Source organism: Megalops cyprinoides, chromosome 14 (genome assembly GCF_013368585.1).
Source record: "Megalops cyprinoides isolate fMegCyp1 chromosome 14, fMegCyp1.pri, whole genome shotgun sequence".
NCBI classification, from domain to species: Eukaryota; Metazoa; Chordata; class Actinopteri; order Elopiformes; family Megalopidae; genus Megalops; species Megalops cyprinoides.
Genome location: NC_050596.1, coordinates 27,820,987 through 27,842,620, shown reverse-complemented (window position 1 = coordinate 27,842,620; position 21,634 = coordinate 27,820,987). Strand labels below are relative to the sequence as shown.

General features: G+C 47.8%; 1 protein-coding gene across 2 annotated transcripts in view; it reads left to right on the top strand.

Moving 5' to 3' along the window:
• The first annotated feature begins 790 nt into the window (after positions 1–790).
• Positions 791–21,634, top strand: part of LOC118788725 (neuropilin-2-like) — a 64,715-nt gene continuing 43,871 nt past the window's right edge. For both annotated transcript variants that reach the window (XM_036544754.1, XM_036544755.1), the window contains exons 1-3: positions 791–1,658; positions 9,350–9,527; positions 19,267–19,448. In XM_036544754.1, the coding sequence (XP_036400647.1) occupies positions 1,586–1,658; positions 9,350–9,527; positions 19,267–19,448 (433 nt within the window). In that variant the 5' untranslated portion in view covers positions 791–1,585. The remainder of the gene's footprint in view (positions 1,659–9,349; positions 9,528–19,266; positions 19,449–21,634) is intronic.

Sequence of the window (21,634 nt, the reverse complement as noted above, 5' to 3'; positions counted from 1 at the left end):
CAAATGTCACGTCGGCGTTATAAGCAAACACGTGGCATCGTCTCCACTCGCATTTATTCCCTAACTGAGGATACTCTACCTCTTTCTCAGCCTCTTCCTTCCTTCCCCTGGTCGCTCTGACTTCCTCCACATAAGCTACCCTTGTTAAGTTATCGGTGCATTCTGGCCCGCTGTCAGCTCTGAGAGCATAAATACTGCCTCGACTCCACATTACCGTAACCACCCTGCCCTGACACGGCCGAGCCCTTGAACGTGTTTAAAGTAAGAATTATCAAGAAGACAACAGCAAAAAAAAAAAGTTTGAGCAAAATTATTATTATTAATCTGGTGACTTTCTTAGCAATCTCAGCCTGTGTGGATCTTTTCAATATCATAGTTAATGATCAGCAGGAATTTTATTTTAAATATTAATTCATCTACTGTGTTATTTTTCACCAGCCGCGGGCGATTAGTAAATAGGTGGTTCTGATTTCTTTAATCACTCATTAGACTACTTAGGAATGGTTTCTGTCTTTTTGGCCGTTAATACTATTATCGTTATCTGCCTCATCCTTGTTATTACAGCGCGTAATTGTTGCTGACAGTCACCTCGTATTCTTTTAAACATACACACACACACACGCCCTCCCAGCTCCAGACACACTAAAAGCGCAGCTCGCGGTTTTGTATGGGCGAAATTTCATGCGCGTGTGGCTGAGCGCTCCTGAATTTCCCCCCCCTCCCTTGCTATTTTTTTTATAACTTTAAAGCAAGAAAAACGTCAGTGAATGCTCCTCTTTAATCAGCGACCGGAGGGAGGCGGGCCGAGGCGCTGACTGTAATGCGATAGCCGCTCCGTTCTAATGCTATTACATGCACAAGCTGCCGCAGCGCCGCTAGTAGACTCGGCTCACGAACGCAGCGGAGGACAGAAGGGCTGTGGAAGAGCGGAGGCTGTACGGAGTGACCGTGCGCTGCGAAGCACGCTGCCGAGGAGTTTCTAAAACCAAGGCGAACTTGATCCCCGAATTCACCGTGCGGGGAGATCAGCTCCGGCGTTTTGCCAGTATGGACAGTAGCGCTCCGCTCGTCTTTTTATTGCGTGTTATGTCAGCCAAGTGAGAAGCAGTGATCTCGGGGAAAAAAAAAACGTCTCTCGTCACTGGATTTGGAGGCAGCCGAAAGCCACACTTTCACAGACAGAAACTGGGGACACATAGTCAATCCGATGGACTGAAGTTGCTGCGGACGTACAGAATCTGGATAGATGTTTAGCTTGAACACGTTTTTGTGTTACGCTGTAACATGTGAGAAGAAAGTTATTCAGCCGTGCTTCTTATTTCGCTTACCTGTGTAATTCTCTGCGCTACAATAATTGAACATGTTGTGTGTAGCTGTTGTGAAATGCGTCCCGCACTAAGATTAATTATAGCCAATTGTTTGTAAAAAAGAAGAGGTGGAAGAAAAAAAGTGATCGCGTTTCTGCGTGCAAATTTTCATGCAGTTTTCAGTGGTGTTAGAAGAAATACATCCGAGATTTAACAGAGCGGAGACTTTGACACCAAGTTATTTTTTCCAGAATTGAAGAGTGAAAACGCCAAACAAGATGGATATATTCACGTCGCTGTTCGGATTCTTATTTGCGTTTTGTATAACATCAAGAGCGCATGGAGATGAAGGTAAGTTTTTTTTCCTCGAGCTGCTTGAACCGTAACCCACAACATACCTATTTCCAGGAGTCTCTGTTGAAACAAAATCCTTGTCAGACAGCCTACGCATATCCTAGATGATAAACATGCTTAAGGCTGATGTCTTCATATTTCGTAACTATGGAATTTTTTGTTCCATTTTATGAAAATAATAATATTTCCCAGGTTCGTAAGGGAGTTTTCCCATTGCAAGGAAACCGCTTTTGGTGTAAACCGCAACATCTGTTCCAAATCAAGATTCGTTACACAGATCTAGTAAATATTTCTTAAATAGCCGTGTTTCTGATAATCGTTGTCATGCATTCTGACATTTTATTAACTTCACAACAAAGCAGATTCTCGATACAACCCCGAGTCAGCGATTCAGGGTGCACACTGAAGGTAACACGAAGGAAAAGTCGTAGGTTACGGCTTTCAGCGTGATCGTAAGCTCGTTTCTCCTGACCAGAGGACATGACTGTATTTCTCCGGGAAGATAATTTTGTCGCTTTGAACATGTCATTTTATTGCATAGCAATATTCAGAGTCCCCTTCTGAATATGCGATTATCTTATTTGAGTGGGTTTTGAAATACTACTTGGCAATCCCTGTTTCCCCAAAAGTGGGCCAATTATAAAAATGATGACGAACCATGCGCTTGGTATTTGCATGGATCGTAAAAGCAACGGTAATTATGATCTGGTTACAGTCGCATACAGTTAGCCCATACTTAAATAGGAACTATATGTTTTGCTGTGCATGTTTTGTGAATGTGCTCTTTTTCGACCTGATTTATGTAGTTAAATCCAACACTCGACAGGTTTAATGATAAACGTTATCTACTTTTGAGCGGATGAAGGTCTAATAGCGAAAATAAAGGAATCAGTCGATTTTAATAAGGGTGAGGATGAGACTAACATGAATCGTTAGTAGTGGTTTTTTGTGTTAATGATTGCATTTTATTAGCGGAGAAGAACAAGCTTTCTTGGCTATTGTTATAGAATATCACGAGCAGATGTTCCATGGCTTAAGTTAATGATTTTCATGGATTTACTGAAAAGCTATTTGAGGATTAATGTTACTTTTTTAGTCCAATGGATAAAGTTGTTAGCCTGACTGTGGAGCTTGACACATTTTTGATGGATAGTTAATTTTTCATTTCGCTATGGATGCCCGACCGCGGGAGTCTGCCAGACGCACAGTACACTTAGCACAAATATTGCCTGTGGTCTTTTTTCACGTAAATACATTTACGCTCACAGAAAAAAATGTAAACATCTTTCCTCTGTTGAGTCTTCCTTCTTGAGATAAATATTTGATATTCACCAGGCATAGAAATAATAACCTACTGCTACTACAACAATTATGTATTATTTTAATAGGCCTATGTGTAATCTTATCTTATCCTACATTTCACATTTTGTGACGCCCGCTCACACAATATTCTAATTGCGAAAGATTTACGGGAAATATTCTCTTTTCGCCTTTACTGATTCTTAGTACTGCTTACTCCGTAATCAGTAGCATTGACGAGAAAGTAACTTAAGTCACCACTTAGATTTTCCAACTCCATGGTGCACTTTTGAAAGTAAACAAACACGCAGGCGTACAAAAATACGCAACTGTAAAGCTTGATATGGATTTCAACGCCAGTGGACAGACGTCTTGCCTGACCTTGTCCTAAATGTCGTTCTTTACTTGTTTATATTGGATGCGGGAGCAAACATCCCCTGCAGGTCTTCGCCCTCGCAAATAAACACAAGCACCTCAGAGCAAGCGTTTCTCTACAACGCGCGTCACCCTGACTCGAGTTTTGTTCGTTACGTTACTGTTTCGGCAAACACCAGGTTCATTTGCGCATCTGTGGTTTTAGCAGCACAAATTTCATTAATGCCAACGTTTTCCTCTCAAAAACTCCCCGAGTGGGGTAATTGTTAGGAGATTATCGCTTCGCATTCCTGCGAAAGGCTGAGATTAATTTTGTTTGCGTCCGGCCGCCAGCTCAGCGAATTTTGATGCGGTAGACTTAGTCGCCGTTACTTAAGAGAGAAACTTGATATTTACTGGAAACACGGCGCCACTGTAGCTGGTCAGCTGGTCATATATTAGCCAATATTTTGCTACCATAAAGGACTATTTACAGCCACATGCAGTCTTTTCAGCAAACAGCACTGACAATAATTCAGTCAGCGATGCGAAGTGGCTGCGACTGCTGTTGAGCCCATTTTGCGCTCCAGTGCCTCTAGTGGTAAAAACGCGTCATTGCAGTGACCGCTTGCTCAAGGATTCGTTGAGTGAGGGACATTATGACTTGCATTGCCAATTTCTCCAGTTGCAAGCAAAAAACTGCTTGTAATGAAAGCAAGCCCTACTGCTTGCCTAGCATTATTAAATAGCTATACATAGCAACAATTCGGTGATGGTGTAGTGAACTCAGGGTCGATGCTGTTTACACTAAACGGGAGAATTTATTTTATTATCTGTCGGTAATATTGTTTGTAGATGTCAGAATGAAAGTGTATGCATTCATTCTTTCTTCAGTCTCCCAAAAGCCCCAGCAAAATATATGTCCTGTATATGCTATGAAAAAGACAACAAGTAGAATACAAACTGTGTAACAGCAGTATAGATTATGTGAGGACAGGGTACTGTTGTGGTAAACTGCAGAATATTTTAGACACAACTGGTAAAACAGGACAAGCTGGGTTGTATCTGCCAGTTTTGTGAGGCCTTTTTCACTAGCCATTGGCAGGGCAGCAGTTCGGATTCCAGGCAATGGAACCTGTCTAGTGGGGTTGAAAACCTATCTGAGCATTACAGACCTCCGCCACTCATTCAGGTAATTAAACGATAAATTACAGGCTGATATGTATTCGCACAATCAAAAGGGGAACAATTACAGGACCAGTCAATCTGGATAGTTTACACAGGGATTAATTCTCCTCGGAAAACCCTTTCGCCGCCCCTACCTCTCTTTAGCCTCGCTGACAGAGACCGGGCTTGGCCGCTTACCAGAAGCAGCAGACATGACCAATCTACCCGCTAGCTCCTGCTGATGGGTTTAGTGAAACACCAGGTCACCTCATTACCTCCTGGTGCAAGCCCTGCCAAGCGCAGACACAGGCAGCTGTCTACAGAGTCATCAGAGGCTGTTCATCACTGAAAAGGCAATACGCTCTGTGGTCTCACCTGGTTTGTCGAAGCAGAACTGGTTGCTGTTTAATAGCCGAACATAAGCGTTCCGATGACGGAGATTATCGTGCGACAGTGTACAGATGCGGAGCGAGAAACCTTGAGAGTACAGTGCCATGATTACTGCTGACAGTGTGTTTTTTTATTCGCACTGTAGTCAGTTTTCCGCGTTCATCCCAAAACGAGCAGGTCTTGCAGGCTGGTCTGGAGCAGGGCAGATGAGGGGGAGACCTGTGGCAGGGTGGCTTTGTTCAGGGTAATGCGCTTTTCTGTTGCAATTGCTTTTCTTTTCTTTCCTTTCATTTTCCATGATTTGCGCCACATCTGAATTTATTTTTGAGGCTGTGTGTTTTTTGCAGCATTACCTGTGCGTCTCCCCCCCCGTCCCCCCCCCAGGTGAAAAAGCTGCTGTTTTCCCATTGGTGTGGTGGTGCCCAGAGTGGCGAAGGCCTCTTTAAAATTTCATCAGACTTTTTTCATCTCAGTCCCGGGGACCCTATTCATCATGTGCCATTTTCTGCTCTCCGCTCGGACCTTTTGTGTTGTTTTCCCTCTCGACATCTCATCCTATGTTTTACGGCTCCTTTGTCTTTTTTTTTTCTTCTGCTCTCCTCTCTTTCCTTTTTGTATTTTTCCACTGCGCTTTCATGTAAGTCACCTGGTGGAGGTCCAGCTCCTCAGCCGGTCCGTGAGCGTGGTATGTGTGTGTGTGTGTTTGATGGGAGAGCAGCTGGGCCCAAGCGCGGTTCGGCCCGACTGTGCTTCTGACATAGTCTCCCGTGATGAGAGGCAGATGTGGGTCCTTGGCAGCTCTTCTTGCGGCTCAGATCTCCTCCTGCCAAAGGACTCTGTGTTCCACCTTCTGTTGAACTAGCAGTGAGTAAGATACAAGAGACCAGGGAGGAGGGGAGGGTGGTGGTGGTGGTGTGTGTGTGTGTGGGGGGGGGGGTAACGGGCTGGAGATCTGAGAGAGAGGTAGCCACTGGGGAAAAGGGCAGTAGAGAGAACTGAGGAAGGTGAGCATTGTGCCGTAGTTGCTGCTGGTGTGTGCATTAGTCCTTCGGTGGCCAGCGCAGCACACACACCGCCGCTGCCAAATGGCATGTGGGAGCAGAGCAGGCTGCCCCTGGAGTCTACACTCAGCAGAAAATGACCACATCGGGAGAGCGGCTGGCCCTCAAACTCAACCCCCTCTTCATCCCAAATGTATTCCAATCCCCCCTGCCCAGTCACTGCCAGACTCAGAGCACAGAGATACCTGTCATTACCCTGGATACCTGTGGTTAGCCTTGTGTGCGCGCGCGCCGCTTGACACTAGCACAGTAGTTTTTTGCCTCCTTGGTCTGTTTGGCTTTCTTTTGGGTACTGGAAGGAAAATCTGCTCTCACTCAGAAAGAAAACTCATCTGTAAATCTGAGAAAACAAGGTCAGATATTTGCATTCGGGCCAAAAAAAAAGGAGGACTTGTTTAATCTCGTGAGGCATAGAAAAGTGCTGAAACGGTGCTATTGAGATGAAATTCAAAACAAGCCAGAAAGCCATAAATAATGCAGCTCCATTCTCATTCCCCTCTCGGCTGCTTAGCACCGTTTAGAGTTATTTATGGGGGGGCAGCGCGTGGTCATGTGCAGAATGCGCAAACCTGCAGGAAGTTACCGGAGGAGCGGATCAAGAGCTTTGGTGGGGGGTGGTGGGGGGGGTGTCTGTGCCAAGAGTGCTGTTGTCCTGTGACGCAATGCACTGCTTCCTGTTGCGCCGTTCTGATAAAGACCTGAGGCATCTCCACCACAGGAACGTCGCAGCTTAAATGGAAAAAAAAGTGAACTCTGCGTTGTACGGAGCACTGAAGCTTAATTACTGTAGATCGTGGAGTTGATTGGAATGGTTTATTAGCCCCCCCAGGTTTAACTGAGCTGATTTGCGAGAATTACAAGTTACTTAACTGGTAAGAAATTAGCATTTATTTTCCCAGAGCGGAAGGCTTAGAGATTGATCACTGGGCATCTTGTCAGTCTCAGTCCTGATAGGCAAGGATTGCGTTAGATACAGCAGGCCCGGGGGCAGGGGGGCAGTGATGTCATCATTGGGCAGGATTATCTCATCCGCAGTGTGTGACGGCATTATCAGTGTGGACTGAATGACCACACATTTCCCCTGCACTCCAGCCCCACCCTGTGAAATGTTGCAGCAGCACCTATGTTTGGTTTAGCCAGGGATCAGATGAGGGACAGCCTTCACTCTTGGCCGCATTGAAAGGCCAGGTTGAGTTCTCTGCTCCCTCTCTCAAGCCGGCTTCTGTGAAGCCTGATTAAAAACATCCAGCGAGGCGGGAGCCAATGGGGCCTAGCCCCGGCCCTGCCCCGGGGACGAGTCGACGAGCGCTGCAGTGCTATTGGCTGATTTCATTTCCTCAGATGTCAGAACTTTTTAATTAAGGTGGCAGCGGGAGTGATGGAAAGAATTATGCAGCCTCCACTCTCACGTGTCTTATCACGAGAGTGACTGCACAGGGTAGTCACTGTGAAGTGTAGGGATCACTCTGCCAATGGTAATCAGTTTGTGGACAGGGGTGAACATGCCGGCACATCCACGCACACACGCATGCGCGGACTCGCACACCGCAGCCCCACGCTTCGGTCCCCTCGGCTGTGTGCCGCTGTATTAGCATGTGGGAGCGTGTTGAGATGGATAGGTTCCCGGGGCTGCGGGGACACCATAATTCGTGCGTCCACCACCTCTCCACTTGGCGGCCTCGCAGCGGAAACAAAGGCTCCGGTCTCTCCTGACGGCGTCGCGCGGGCGAGATCGCTCCGGAACAGAGCTGAAATGAGAGCGGAGACGAGCGACTCGAAATGAGACTCCTCAGACTGTCAGTGGCTTCATTTCCCTCCGTGTGGCAATCCAATACAGGCTTCTGAAAGGCGTCCGGCTTGCAGGAGCCTCTCAGACAGCCTAAAATGCCTTAATATCCCAGCACCTGCTTTATGCACCGCAGAAGAGATTCATGTTTATGCCACAATCCAGTCAATTTGAGTAGGTGTGAGGGGTGGAAGGGCTGTGTGGGGGGGGCTGTATGTGTGTGTGTGTGTGTGTGTGTGTGTGTGTGGGGGGGGGGGGTTAAATCAAATGCCACAATACCTAAAATGTCCCTTCAGAAATGTAATAGCTTTTGAAATGTCACCACTTTAAAGTCTGTTACATTTGAAGCTTCTGGTCTTTCTCCCCCTTTTAATAGCTGGCTGTCACGTTTGAAAGGACAGGTGCAATGTGCTGCAGGTGGTGCAGGGCCCTGTGTTCAGCTCAGTGTGAGCAGGGACAGGCTTTCCTCCCAGCTACGGGGCTGGAAGGTTCCTTGTTCATGGGAGATGAAATGGTGGTGAATGGATTTGGCTCATGAGGTTCATTGTGTTCCCAAAGAGCAGTGAGAGGCAGGCGGAGAGGAGGTGTGATTGTTCACAGACATCCACGCGGAAGCTGTCTGCAGATCCTGAGTGTCAATCACCGATCTCACTTCCTGTGTGCCCCCTTTAGCATCCTCTGCTGGATCACTGTACATGGTGTGTGTGTGCGTGTGTGTGTGCACGCGCATGTGAGTGTGTGCACGTGTGCATGTGTGTCACTGTCAGTCATTGGTGTGGGAGGAGAGGTTTACAGTAACAAGTAGAGGCTATTTTTAGATCAAAATGTGTGCAATTCTGGAGGTTGGCTTGCCTGAAGTCACTGTGATATATGTTGTTTCATGTATGGATTTTAACACAAGAACATATTGTAATACTCGTTTTTAACATGTAACCATTCATATTCGCTGATTTAAATCCATTGTAATTCCCTTTTCCTGAGATTCTGCATCATAGACTGGGAGGGATAGGGTTAAACGTCTTTAGCATTGTTGTCATGGTGAAATGCCTGAGTGGAAGTGCTCCTTTTTTACAAATCTGCCTTTCTCTGAGAATAATAACAAGTGAGAAGTATACCCAGCGTATGAGTGCTCGTTCTGTTTGTGATGTAAAGGGAGGACAATGTACACACAAGCTGGTGGAGTCTGGGATCAGAATGGCTGCTTTGTGACAGATGAGATCTCCTCACAGCGACGGAGCGACCTCTGAACCCTAACACATGAAGTCTGCGTGTCACTTCCTCTCTCGGCTGCCGAGCCATCTGATAGGGAGGTTATTATTCCAGGGAGAGGGAGATATGATCTTAGGACGTGTCATAATTTGCTGATTTTGTTTTGTCAGCGCAACAACAACTACACGCCGGAGGATACTTCCTCTTGACCATGCAATGCTTTCTGTGGTCAGTGTGGGGGGGTCCCTGCTTGACTGGGGCTAGGCTGTGTTTTCTGTACCTTGTTGACTTAATAATAGGATTTCCCCAACCCACAGATCATGAGCCCTGCTGATCTTGTGTATGGCATTCTGATTTTTGGACGTTTTGGTGAGTTTTGTGTGTTTTGGAGATGCTGATCTTCTGCCCCTCTCCCATCCCAGGGGAGACGTGTGGGGGTCAGCTGGACGCCAGCGACGCGGGGTACATCACCTCCCCGGGGTACCCCCACGAGTACCCGCCCCACCAGAACTGCCAGTGGGTGATCGCCTCTCCGGAACCTTCCCAGCGCATTGTCCTCAACTTCAACCCCCACTTCGAGCTGGAGAAGCTGGACTGCAGGTGAGAAGCAGGCACAGGTCCCGGGACAGAGGAGCCAGGAAGCCTGCGGGAGAAGGGGGAGAGAGGCTGGGCGAGGGCTGATAACATCAATGCTGAGGCAAAATCTGTATTTTTTCAATTAGAGAGACACAGCTGGCATACGTTGGATAAGGCAGAGATAGGCCAGGGAAAACTAGGTTTTTCCATTTCCGTTTCCAAAAAAAATGTAGAATTCTCCTGCCTTATCTAAAATGTAATTTCACAGTGGTCTCCTAACTAGTGAGCTACATTTCGCATTTCCCAAAATAAATAGACCAAGTATCATGCTGTCCCTGCTGGTTTGAGTGTAATAGTGAACATCGACAGCAACATGAGTTTAGCTGTCGGTCTCGCTCTCCTGAAATAAACTTCAGATGAATGACAACACAAAGTATGCATATAAATAAGCATTACATTTTTTGAAATGTGTGCATGTCACTGGATATTAGATGACTCATATTCCAGGTTGTACACTAGGGTTTTTACTACCCTCTGCTGGTTAGTTGGAGAAGTGCATGTTGGTGGCAAAAACCTATGGGATCCTGATGCAGTGGAACAAACCACCACTCCCTCATAGTTTCAGTCAGAACTTCATAATGTCCCCCACTTTTAGAAGCAAACACAAAAGTAAGACTGTGTAACTTTGGCTTTGTGTAGATGTTTAACTCCAGCTCTCGCTGGCGCTTCAATCTAGGTCAATCCCAAAAGCCTTCAGTGGTCTTCCAGTGAAAGTGCTTCCTGCTGCTGTGGTCCCAGGCCTGTTACTGACGCTGCATTATTCATGTATCAGATTATAAATGCCACAGGGATCAGAAACAATGAACACAAGGTCTACAGACTGGTTTTTGGTTTTGTTTCTTTATTCCCTCTGGGGGATATTGACTGTCCGTGATTAATTGTGATGGGCACATTCAGCTAACAAAGGGACCTCATTGTTTTGGTTCTCTAGCCCAACAAGCTGCATTCAAGACGCTGACAGAATGAGCTGACTGCCCAGCCCATGGTGGCTATGGCTAGCTGTCATGCAGTGTGCCCTCCTGAGCCTGTTCAAGCTGCCTAACAGATGTGCACATACCACATCTCTTTTGCTGCATTGCATTGAATCTTCTCTTAAAGTTCAAATCCGCTTGTTGTGGATTTTTTTAGACGAGTCCCAATGATGTCACTGTATTCTTCTGTTGACGTGAGTATAAATATTTTAGTCAGAGTTGAGATGTCTCCCTTCCAGTGCTTTCCAACAGCCGGCAGGGTTTTTTTTTTTTGTTTTGTTTTCCTTTTTTTACGGAGAAAGTGTTTCTTTTCCAGCGGTAGCTCTGTCTTTCCTCTGATTTGCGCATTCGATTTGGAGCTCTGGAGCTTTTCCCCCCCAAACCCCAGCTGGTTTTTCTTATTTTTTTTTCTTTCTGATTGTTGGCAGAGGAACGCCACTCGATTACGTCGCATATCCTCTTAGAGGGAACGTCCCTCGAGAAACAGAGCTAGCTTATGAGTCCATTAGTAAACATAGCCCCACGCTAGCACTTTTATTTATTTATCAAAATGGACAATTTGGGCATTTCCTCGCTAATGTGTGTCCCTTTTCTTGTTTTGTTTCTTTCATGAGAAAAAAAAGGTACACCTTCACAGTACATTTGCACTTTCTCAAGTATTGCAGTTGCCTATTTATAATATGCATTTTTGCTTAGCTTAGCAGATGTTTACTGTTTTGTGTAGTCTGCATTTGTTAGCATTGGCTTTCGGAATGTTCCGGCCTCTCTGGAAGAGAGGAGCCACTGGAGCCTGGAGAAGGTCAGTGCTGAGGCAGTGTTTGTGCGGGACGAGGGGTCTGCACGGAAATTGAGGTGTAAGGTATTGGGTGCTGCGCGGGACTGCGGGTGGCTACGTCTCCGTGTCCTGAGCGGATGTGTGTAAGCCGAACCACTGACCTTCACTCAGTCCGTGCATAACCCTCACTCTCTCTCTCTCTGTCTCTCTCCCTCTCTCCCTCTCTCTCCCTCTCTCTCTCTCTCTTTCACTATGCTGAGCTGTATCTGTGGGGCAGCCGTGTAGCATAGCGGTAAGGAGCAACGCTCATAAAAAAAAGGTGCGCTGGTTTGATTCCCCGCTTGGGCACTGCTGCTGCACCCTTGGGCAAGGTACTTAACCCGGAATTGCCTCTGTAAATATCCACCTGTATAAATGGCTAACATGTAAAAATAGTAAGTCGCTCTGGATAATAGTATCTGCTAAATGACAATACTGTAATGTAATGTGATGGATCTGCTCCCGAGGCGAGAGCAGGGGTCTCAGTGTGGTCTGGGGCTGGTTAATGGGGCACTAAAGTAGCGGGATGGCAGCTGAAACACAGCTTGAAAGGAGAAGCTGGGGAAAGTGAGGCAGGGTTTTGGCGGTGAGTTCTCGTCCTGGTGGCTGTGTGTGCTCAAACTGGTGTTTCCCTCAGAAGGGAGGCTAGCCGGCTGCTGTTTGTTTGGCGGCCAAATTAGCTAGGTGTATGTGTATCTGTGATGGAGGGTTCTGTCGTTGTGGAAATTGAGATGTTTTTTTCCCTTTAAACCCAACCAGGCAGTGTGTTTGGCAGTTGAAGTGGGGCCGTCGGTAGACACCCCTCGTCTGGAACTAGGTACGCTCTTCACTGGCGGCACACGAGCGCCAGAATAACAGATCGTAAAAAGCTGCCGGCTGAATGGGGTCCCGGCGACAGAGGCTGCTGTTGTATTCGGAGCACCGCCGTTCTTTGCTTTCACGCTGCGTCGGCTTGCCCTTCCTCAGGGGAGCGGATTTCGGCGAAAAGGCCGACACCGCTCCCCGGCTGTGCCGGAGGGCCCGAACAGTGACGGTCAGCGGGCGGCCCGCAGGGAGGCTCTCAGACCGGAGCCGGGCAGGAAGGACAGGGCCCAGGTGGATCATGGGAAGGTTTTGTATCTGAGAGTGAAGAGCAGCTTTGCAGTCTAAGCGACAGGGCCTCGGGCTGAAGGTCGGTCTTTGACCGCACGCCCCACGCATCATACACTGCCCCCTCTGACGTGCGGTGTGTGAGTGGCGGGGGGGGCTTCAGCCTGTCCTTGCTGCGTTTGAACCAGGAGAAAATACAGAGGGGCGCAACTGCAATTCACGGGGGGGGGGGCACAAAAAGTCACCCCTGAGCAGCCCCATAGTGCCGGCCCTGGTTTGAACGCGACCTCGGCGTGTGAATGCGAGCGTCTCCTCCGAGGCGGGGCTGGGGGTGCTGTCTCCCGCTCTCCTCACCGCAGTCGTGGAGCTCCAGAGTGGGAGGGGGGCCGCAGTGTGTACTCACGACACTCTACCTCTTGATCACTTTAGAACAGAGAAATCTGGAGTGGCAGAGAAAAACACTTGATCCTGGATTTGCTGTGAATTACTGTGAGGATGAGGAAGCTTTTTTGTGTAGACTGCTGTAGATATTTTTAAAACCCTTTATGGGCTGGCATTAGACTGGCTGCAGTGTGCTTTGATGGTTAAACATGACACTGTACATTGTGTCATGGCTATTATGGTAGTACGTAAAAAGAAATACCCAGCATCCTGCTCTAATGCTCCTGTGCACCCCGCAATGATTACATTTATTTGAATGTGTCTCTGTAGAGGACATTTCCATTCAAAATCGCGTGTCTGTATTGACAGCTTTGTATGTGGCACTGTGATCGGGGAAACCTCACACCTTGACCAATTCATACGCTTCGCGCTAAAAGAGCTGTGAACAGCACTTATCTGTGCAGCTTTTTCATTGGTCACAGGGTTGTTGAAAAGGATGTGAAGTGGCACAGTAAAGCTGAATGGACTGAAGGTGATTGTGGTACAAAGTGTAGAAGGTCACTGCAAACCTGCTTTTCTTGTACGGCGTTGCGGGTTGTAAAGTTCTGCCGTCAGCATGGAGTCCCTTCGCTCCTGCAGAGCTGTAAGCGGGGCTGGTGCACTTTCCTGTAGCTCCTGTGATACGGCTGGCACAAAGGGAGAGGCCGTCCCATTGCCCAGCTCCCAAACCTCTGTCTGTGTACCTGTGAAATGATCCTTTCACACATTGCTGACAAACAGCCAGCCACAGCCCTGTTAGTCCGGTGTCTCCCCTGTTCCTCTGTTGCTGACATGCTCATGCAGTGTGGCTGGGGATGGGGCAGGGATGCTGTGTGTGAAGCTCTGACTCATATGTGTTTCACATGTATAAAGGGATATGCACACTGATTAAATTATAAGGGCTGTTTGACAGTGCATGCTCTCTGAGGATTGCATTCTTCTCAGATGGTTGCGTCTTTATCCCGGAGATGCGTTGGAGCGACGTGGGCAGAGCAAGGTTTCACCTGTGAGCTGGACCGGCGAGTGTTAACACCGTAGGATGCAGCCATAGCCAGCTCTCTCTCCCTCTCCCCCCCCACCCCCCGAAAGAGCCTGGAGATGAGATGTCTTCAGACGCCAGAGACTGATGGGATTCTGGGATGTGCCCGGAATGCAGAGTGCTCCGCAGTCCAGCGCTCGAAAAGTGCCGAGTCAGGGTCCGCCAGGCTGGGACGGGGGCTCGGCTCAAATTGCCCTGACAGCAGTCGTGTCTCGTGATGCTTGTCGCAAGCAGACCAACCTCAGAGGTCTCCATCATAATTCAGAATTTCATTTCAGTGGATTTGGGCCCAGTGCCAACCGCCTCCTGCCTCTGGGTTAAGAATAGATTGATGCTGAATAAATATAATGAAAGGTAGATGATATATCATGATACATCTGCAATGCAATCAGCTATTGGGGGACCATGAGAAGACGTAGACACGAGCCTGCAAGGCCAAATTGCAGAGGGTGGGAGTATCGCTCTCTCTCTCTCTTTCTCTCATTCTCTCTCTCTCTCATTCTCTCTCTCCATTTATCTGTTGATTGTTCTCCTCTCACTCTCACACCCCCCCCCCCCCTCCTGATCAAAGTGTGAAGACTAGCTGTATTCCTCACTCTGGAAAATGAATCCAGTCCAAGGAGGTAATCCATAAACAGTCATAATGAGAGGGAAGGGCTACTGCAGCTTCCTTTCTCCACAGACACATAAACGATGCCTCCACCAAGAGGGTGTGGAGGGTCTGAGTCCAGGGCTGATCTTATCCATTTTGAAAGAGGTTGTTTTTCTTCTGCCCTGACTTGTGCTGTTTCTCATAATTCCATCACTGTTATTGTATGCTAGGCTGTGCTGGCTTAATCCTTGAGGAGGTTTTCCCTGACAGAGAACACTCATTGTGATGAACTGTCAGTACTGCCTGCGTGATGGAGGGTGTCTTTGCTTGCCAGATTAACAGAGCTGTACTGGTATTGGGTGTTCCTATATTCCACTCTTCCGCTGGGACCTGGCTTTGCTGAGATGGTCCTACTTTGACATCATCACAGTGATGGAAGTGTGGGTGAGGGTTAGTCCGGGGCCTAGTCCGGGGCCCTGATGAAGAACATTGAGATGGAGAGAAGGTTTGGTTGGTGTCTCAGTCTACCTGGCGCTTGTGAAGAGGGTGGTGCTTGTGTCCTGTTCTTGGAAGAGGGTAGTGCTTGTGAAGAGGGTGGTGCTAGTGTCCTGTTCCATCACTGGGAGCACCACATTACTGATTCTCCTAAACTGCTGATTTATTTTCTGCTCTCCACACCAGCCTGTAATGTATTCTGTGAAGACCTTTGTTTCGCATGGCCTTGATAAAGCTCTGAATGTCTGTGGAGCAACATATGCTGGAAATTAATGTACCATTTTGAAATTGCACATCCATTTCCACCAAATGTGGCTTCTTTTTCTGTTGTTTTATGATGTTTTTTATGGTCTGAGGCAGAGTCGGATGATGATTTAACTGTGGTTTATTTCTGTAAGTAGAAGATAAGCATGCAAGTCAGTGGTTGGCGGAGTTTATGAGAAGTGACATGGCACTGAGCTGTAACAATGGAGTAATCTATGTGTATGATATCACCCTCTCACTCCTGTCCCAGGGGGCGGCTGTTGATCAATGTGTGTTTTCCGGTTGTAATGAGGAATCGATGGGACAGTCGGAAGGTGGACAAGACAGTGAGGTCATGGCTGGGTTCTGTTTGTCTCGGAGACAGCAAAACCACTGTGACATCACAGACCAAGAGTGGCCGGCCCCCATTGGCTCCTGTGCATCCTTTCCTGTCTGCCGTTCAGGTGGGCAGAGTAATGATATCCTTTCAGCGGAAGAAAACTCATTCTGTTCGTTTTAACCTCACCATAACGTTTATCCACCAATAATCTGAACATGTCAATGTGGGCGCATCCAAAGTATAGATAACCATATCTAAATATAACCAATGAGGCATGAAAGCCGCTCCAAAATATGTCACATAATATGTAATTTTTATATTTCATTTAGTTATGTATGGAAGTCAGTTTTTTTTACTTTGTAGTATTGGAAGCACTACGTCTCAGAACAGCTAATGTATGAAAGTACGTTGTGTCAAATGAAGACAGTGTGCAGTAACTAATAGCCCTCAGAAAAAAATCTACTGGCATTTAGATACTTAGATCAATGGCCCCCCTGATGAAGGACCCTCATCTCTCACCCCTGCAGATATTTAGGCCAGTCAGCTGGAAGTGACAGACTGAAGTGAATGGAGGTCACTATTTATCTTTCAGGATTGGAAATGGCAGCGGTATGAATCTGCTGGGAATTCATTCAAACATCTACTTAATATTTTAAAGGCACTTATGGCTTATTAGACCTCCCTGGGGACGTCTGAGGGTTTCTGAACAGGCTCCATTTTTATTTCATTTTCAGTTTTAGCGCTTCGTCCTGCCGCGGTGGAGCGGGAGCGATTTGAGGGAGAGCGTTGCGCCCGGGACGAAATGAGATGAAAATAAATACCCCATGACACAGCGTTAGCGGCTTGTGCATGTTCCCCGCAGTGTAGCTCTCAGTAGCGAAGGGTCCATGGAAAACATCAAGCAGATATGTGTTTGGATTGGGTAAAGCTTTGCTCTTTGAGTAAGGCTTTGCTTTCATGGTCTAACACTGTTGCTCATTTAAATTGAATGGATACACTTACGTATGTTCTGTTGTGATGGAAGTCGCTCTGGATATGAGCTTCTGCTAGCTGCATGTAATGTAATGTAATCGTTTGAGCCAGGCGGGTCGATCTTGGCTGTGCAGTGTGGTCATTCTCATGTGTGGTGAAATAGAGTGGTAGCTGTGCTGTCAGACAGACAAGCGGGCGTTAGCGGAGGCCTGGTCCTGTTTCACCCCAGTGTCACAGGTCCCATCTCTGTCACCCTGACGCCTGGGCTGAACAGGACCCCAGTGCTTGATGGGAATGTACAGGTGTTAAAAAAAGCCTTTGCCTGGGAAACACACAGCGCGTAAGAGGCAGGGAACAGCCAGCAATAGGGACGGGTGGGGATAGACATGTTTTTAGACATATTATTAGATGACTCAAGGAAAGATGGTTGTCTGTGTGCCTCGAACACGTGGAGATGGGTGGAAAGAGCTGGAGGACAGTGACAGCCCTCATCCGAAACCAGAACTTCTCTCAAGATTGCATCTGTGTGATTAACATCAGATGGCGTCCCTCAGATACACTGTAGTTATTTTCTTTATATCTCATACATGTATAAATCAGGACTAGAAGTGTATATTGAAATCCACAACTGAGAGGCTAGTGCTTCACTGCTAATCCATACCAACCAACAGATGACTGAAAAAAAATCAATTAAAATCTGATTGACAGGCCCGAATGCGGAGAGCACTCTGTATTCTTCATCTCCGAAGCCAGTGGAGATGCTACTGTTGCTGACACGGTAGCATCAAATCTGATTGGGAAAATGTACGCGGATGAATCTGGACCTGTGGGTGTCTTAACCCACCCCGAAGCCCCCTGCAATTCCCCTGTGCTTAAAAACAGAGCGACGCAGGCACTCTCCTTTGCTTTGCAGCGCAATGCTGCCGCGCGACACTTCCCGGCCACACAACGGCACTTCAAGGGCCCTGTCAGATTGTCGTCTGCTGCTGAGTAGGGAGAAGAGAAAAAAAAAACCCTCAAAAAGCTCAGAGATGTCTCCGGTCTAAATATACACGCGCCTTCAGAGGCCTGTTTCCGAGTACCTGAGCCCACGGTAGGGTGGAGGGGGCCTCTGGCCTCTCTGCAGGGGAGGGGGCCTCCACCAGGGTAGGGGGGCTGCGGGCACACCTGTCAGGGGCCATCACACAGGAACAGAGTGCAGAGTCAGGTTCTCTACCCCCCCTTCGACTCTCTAACTGCTACCCCAAAGCAGATGAATGAAACAGAGGAAAAACAAAACCTTATATCATGCCCTCAACGCAAGCTGAGCAAGCATTTTTTTTTAATATTGAAAATAAGAGTGACATATAATACCAGGCACTCCAGGAAGCGTGCTTTCAACCTTTCTTTGAATGGGAATGTCACTCTGCGCCAGCCTCTGTGCCCGCCCTGTGATGCAAAGCATTATGGGAGAGGGAAGGTTGTGAGTTTGTCGCTTGTGTGGTCAGCTTATCTCCCGCTTGTCAACCTCTGAGTTTGTAAGATTTGGGCGCACCCTGTCTGTGATTTAAATCTCATTACAAAGAGCCCCCCTGTTAAAGACCTGGCTCTGTGTTGTGGGTGTGAGGGTTGTTGGGGCAGGCGTGGTGACGTGAATGTGTGGCTCTTAAGATGAAGCTGATTGCAGAACAATGAAGCCCCTCTGAACAAGGCAGCTCAGTCATGGGCTCTCCGAGGAAGGAGATACTCTTACCGGGGTTAAATGAGGCAGTCAGCAGTCAGCTGTCACAGTTTAGTCTGACAGGCTCTGTCCACAATCAATCATCTCAGCTGAGCCTAGTTAGAATAGTCAGGGAGCAATAGTGTCACCACTTTGTGACTGTTCATTGGATTCTACACAGTTTAATTCTCTGTTGCTTTGGCTGTATTATGACTTGGGCTTTCAGTCTAATTTTCAAAAGCAGTGGGGGGCAGAATATGGCTAAGCACCACTCACTGCTCGCTGTTGAAATGTTTACCCTTAATTTCCTTGTCATTATTGTGGAGGTGTGGTTTTTTTAATCATTCCCTTCCTGTAATCATGTTTAAATTGTCAGATGTTTGTAATGGATGTGTTCATTACGCAGTTAATTGAGATCAGCCTCACTGTGGCCGCTGTCTCGTTGGGAGTAAGCTCCTCAGGCAATGAGGTTCATGAGGTGAGAGCACAAACTGGGGAAAAGAGGAGCCTCATTACGGCGGTGGACAACCTGGGCTGAGACAGGAGATACAGCCTTTACACACGCTCTTTAGAAACACTACCCAGCAGCAGAGGACAGCACAGCTACCAGCAACCCTGGGATTTTCAAAGTAATGCAGGACTCATGGTGGGCCACCTCCCAGTGGATGGTCCTGTCCAAAGAGCTGTTTCCACAGTGTATGGTGGAGAGGAGTAGACTTTTGTGTTTGTAGCTCCTCAGTAGAGCTTTTGTTACATGTCACAGGCATCAGTTGAGGATAATTTAAGAGTGGCAGGTGGGTATTTCCTTGGTGTTACGCCCCTTCGAAGTGACAGGGAAGAATTTTGTGTCTGCTGTTCAGAGTGTTACAGGTCAACAGAGGTGAAAGGTCATACTAGCTGGAATTGGACAGATTAATCTTGACTTGGCTTCCACCTCCTTTGAAGTGCCCCCTTTAGGTCTCCCAGCATTGGAAGTAATAATGTAAATGACAATAATGTTGTGTTCCTGTCTCCCCATCTGTGTTCTAGGTATGACTTCATTGAGATTCGGGATGGGAACTCTGAAGCGGCCGACCTGATAGGCAAGCACTGCAGCAACATTGCCCCGCCTGCCATCATCTCCTCTGGACCTGCCCTCTACATAAAGTTTGTCTCCGACTACGCCCACCAGGGGGCGGGCTTCTCGCTGCGCTACGAGGTCTTCAAGACAGGTCAGTGTGCACTATGTGGTCACCGATGTGAGACTTTTCCCAAAAAATAATTTTGAAATTTGGGGGGGGGGTGGTCTCCACTTAAGGCAGCTTGCATATTTGGCTGTATGTAAAACCTTTAATATTTGTATGAAGGTTTTGTGGAAGGGTGTCATGTTCATTTAAGGTGAATTCACTTTTGTTAGCCTATACTTCATTGGGTAGCTGAACGGTGGACTGTCAGTTGCAGAAACAGCCATCTTTAGCAGAGGTTTCTGGAAACCAGAGAGGCAGGAGGTCATTGGTGGAGCTGAGCTCTTCTGCACAACACAGAGATTATTCTTTGGTCCCCTCTAAGCCCACACAGGAAGCAAGGGTAGCATGCTGTGTTATGTCTCTCAAACTTCTGATTGGTCATTGAAAGGAGCTAGTTCATTTGATTGGCTTGTGTGGCTGGTCTCACAATTCTAGATATGTGGGGAAAGAAAGACCAACCCTACGTGACCTCACATGACCCTGGCCACCTTGTGATCTTTCTGGCCTTCGCAGGGCCATCCAGCAGGCTCTGAAACTAATTAACATCAAGGAAGGGAGAATGCGAAAAAAATCAACAGCATCGAGAAAAAAAAAGTCTAACTTTTCATCCTTCGGAAAGCATTCCCAGAATGCCTGCTTAATTATGTTCTGATCCCTTGTCTCCGGGAGGGGTGTGGGCTGGCATATAAACACAATGCGTGTGGTGCTCCGTGCTTGTAGCTGGAAAGGGGATGTTGGACTTGAGGAAGCACTGTGTGGTTTGCCAACACTCAGGAGGACAGCAGAATACTGTTTTTAGTGTTCAGTGGACACACAACAGTTTCTGAAACAGGGGCAATACCTCACAACCATGGCAGGCTTCTGTCGCTCTCCTGGGAGGAAGTGATGTCACAGTCCCTTGTATGAGCGATGTACACCATCTTTACAGTCGGACTCCATTACTGACCTTCTACAAACAAATATGATAATTACGTATTACACGTTTATTCAATAAACAAATAGTTATGAGATTGGTTGCAATATGAATGCGGTTGCCATGGTATTAACAAGATATTGCTGGTCTTTAAAAGGAAAGTGCATGTGTGTGTGTGTGTGTGTGTGTATGTATGAGAGGAGAATAATGAAAATGTTGGAAGACAATATGTGAATGTCACTCCCCTCTTGCCAGTGTGTGAGGGATAGAGATCCCCCCCCCCCGCGTCCTCTCCTGAACACTGGTGTTTGTTTTGACATGCCAGGCTCTTGCCAAATATTTCTGAAAACCACTGTTTACGAGTTGAGAGAAAAGCAAAGCCCGGGGAGTGGAGCTCTAGCGCGAGGGTTGTTTATTTGTGATGGCGTGTAGGCCGCCTCTGAAGAGCTGGGGGGGGCGCCGTGCTCTCTCCCGCCGATAGGATCTTAGATAAATACACAGCCGAGAGGTGTGTCCGCCCTGCGACTCACCAGCAGCTGGAAGAAAGGCCAGATCAAATCCTTCCTTTGCTCCCTGACAGGAAGTCGACATGGCTTCGTTTCAACTGTGTTGTGCCACTGGATATCTCTGGGAAAGATTTTCCCGCCACTTGGCCAGGGTGCGTTTTTATGTAAGTCGTCATCCTGGGTGGCCAAGCGGTGTTCAAGAGCAGTTTCTGGGGGGTCCCGCAAGCCCTCTCTGGGCTGGTGGCAGAGAAGAATCAGACCCTGTCCTTCCTAAACTCCCTGCACCTCTCCTGCTGTCTCAGACGGAGCTGCGCTACCCTAAAGTGTGCCCCCCCCTCCCCCGACAGCTATGTTTGAAGAATATGAAAGGTGTTCATTAAGAGAATTAAGAGCCCTCTGACCCCTTTCGTTCCCCCACCCACTTCCCCCCGGGCCCCTCCTCTTCCTCGGCAGGGCGGCTGACGAAGGCCCTGCCCTCTGACCCGTCCCGCAGGGAAGTGGAGAGATGCTGCCCCGCCCTCTTCTCTGGCCTCATTATCAAGACCCACATGGTTTTTAGTCACGCTCAAGTTTAACCCCCCAACCATCCCTGCCGGTCACGTGCCTCCTGTGCTGTTGCCACGGTTACTGCGGGAAGACTTCCCTCGAAGCCCTGCCCTCCGCTCGGAGTCTGGGGCAGGAAGAGCCAATTAGGGCTCGGCTCTCAAAACTGCCCCTCGGCTATTGTTGTTGCCCCCCACCTGTCGCTCCTC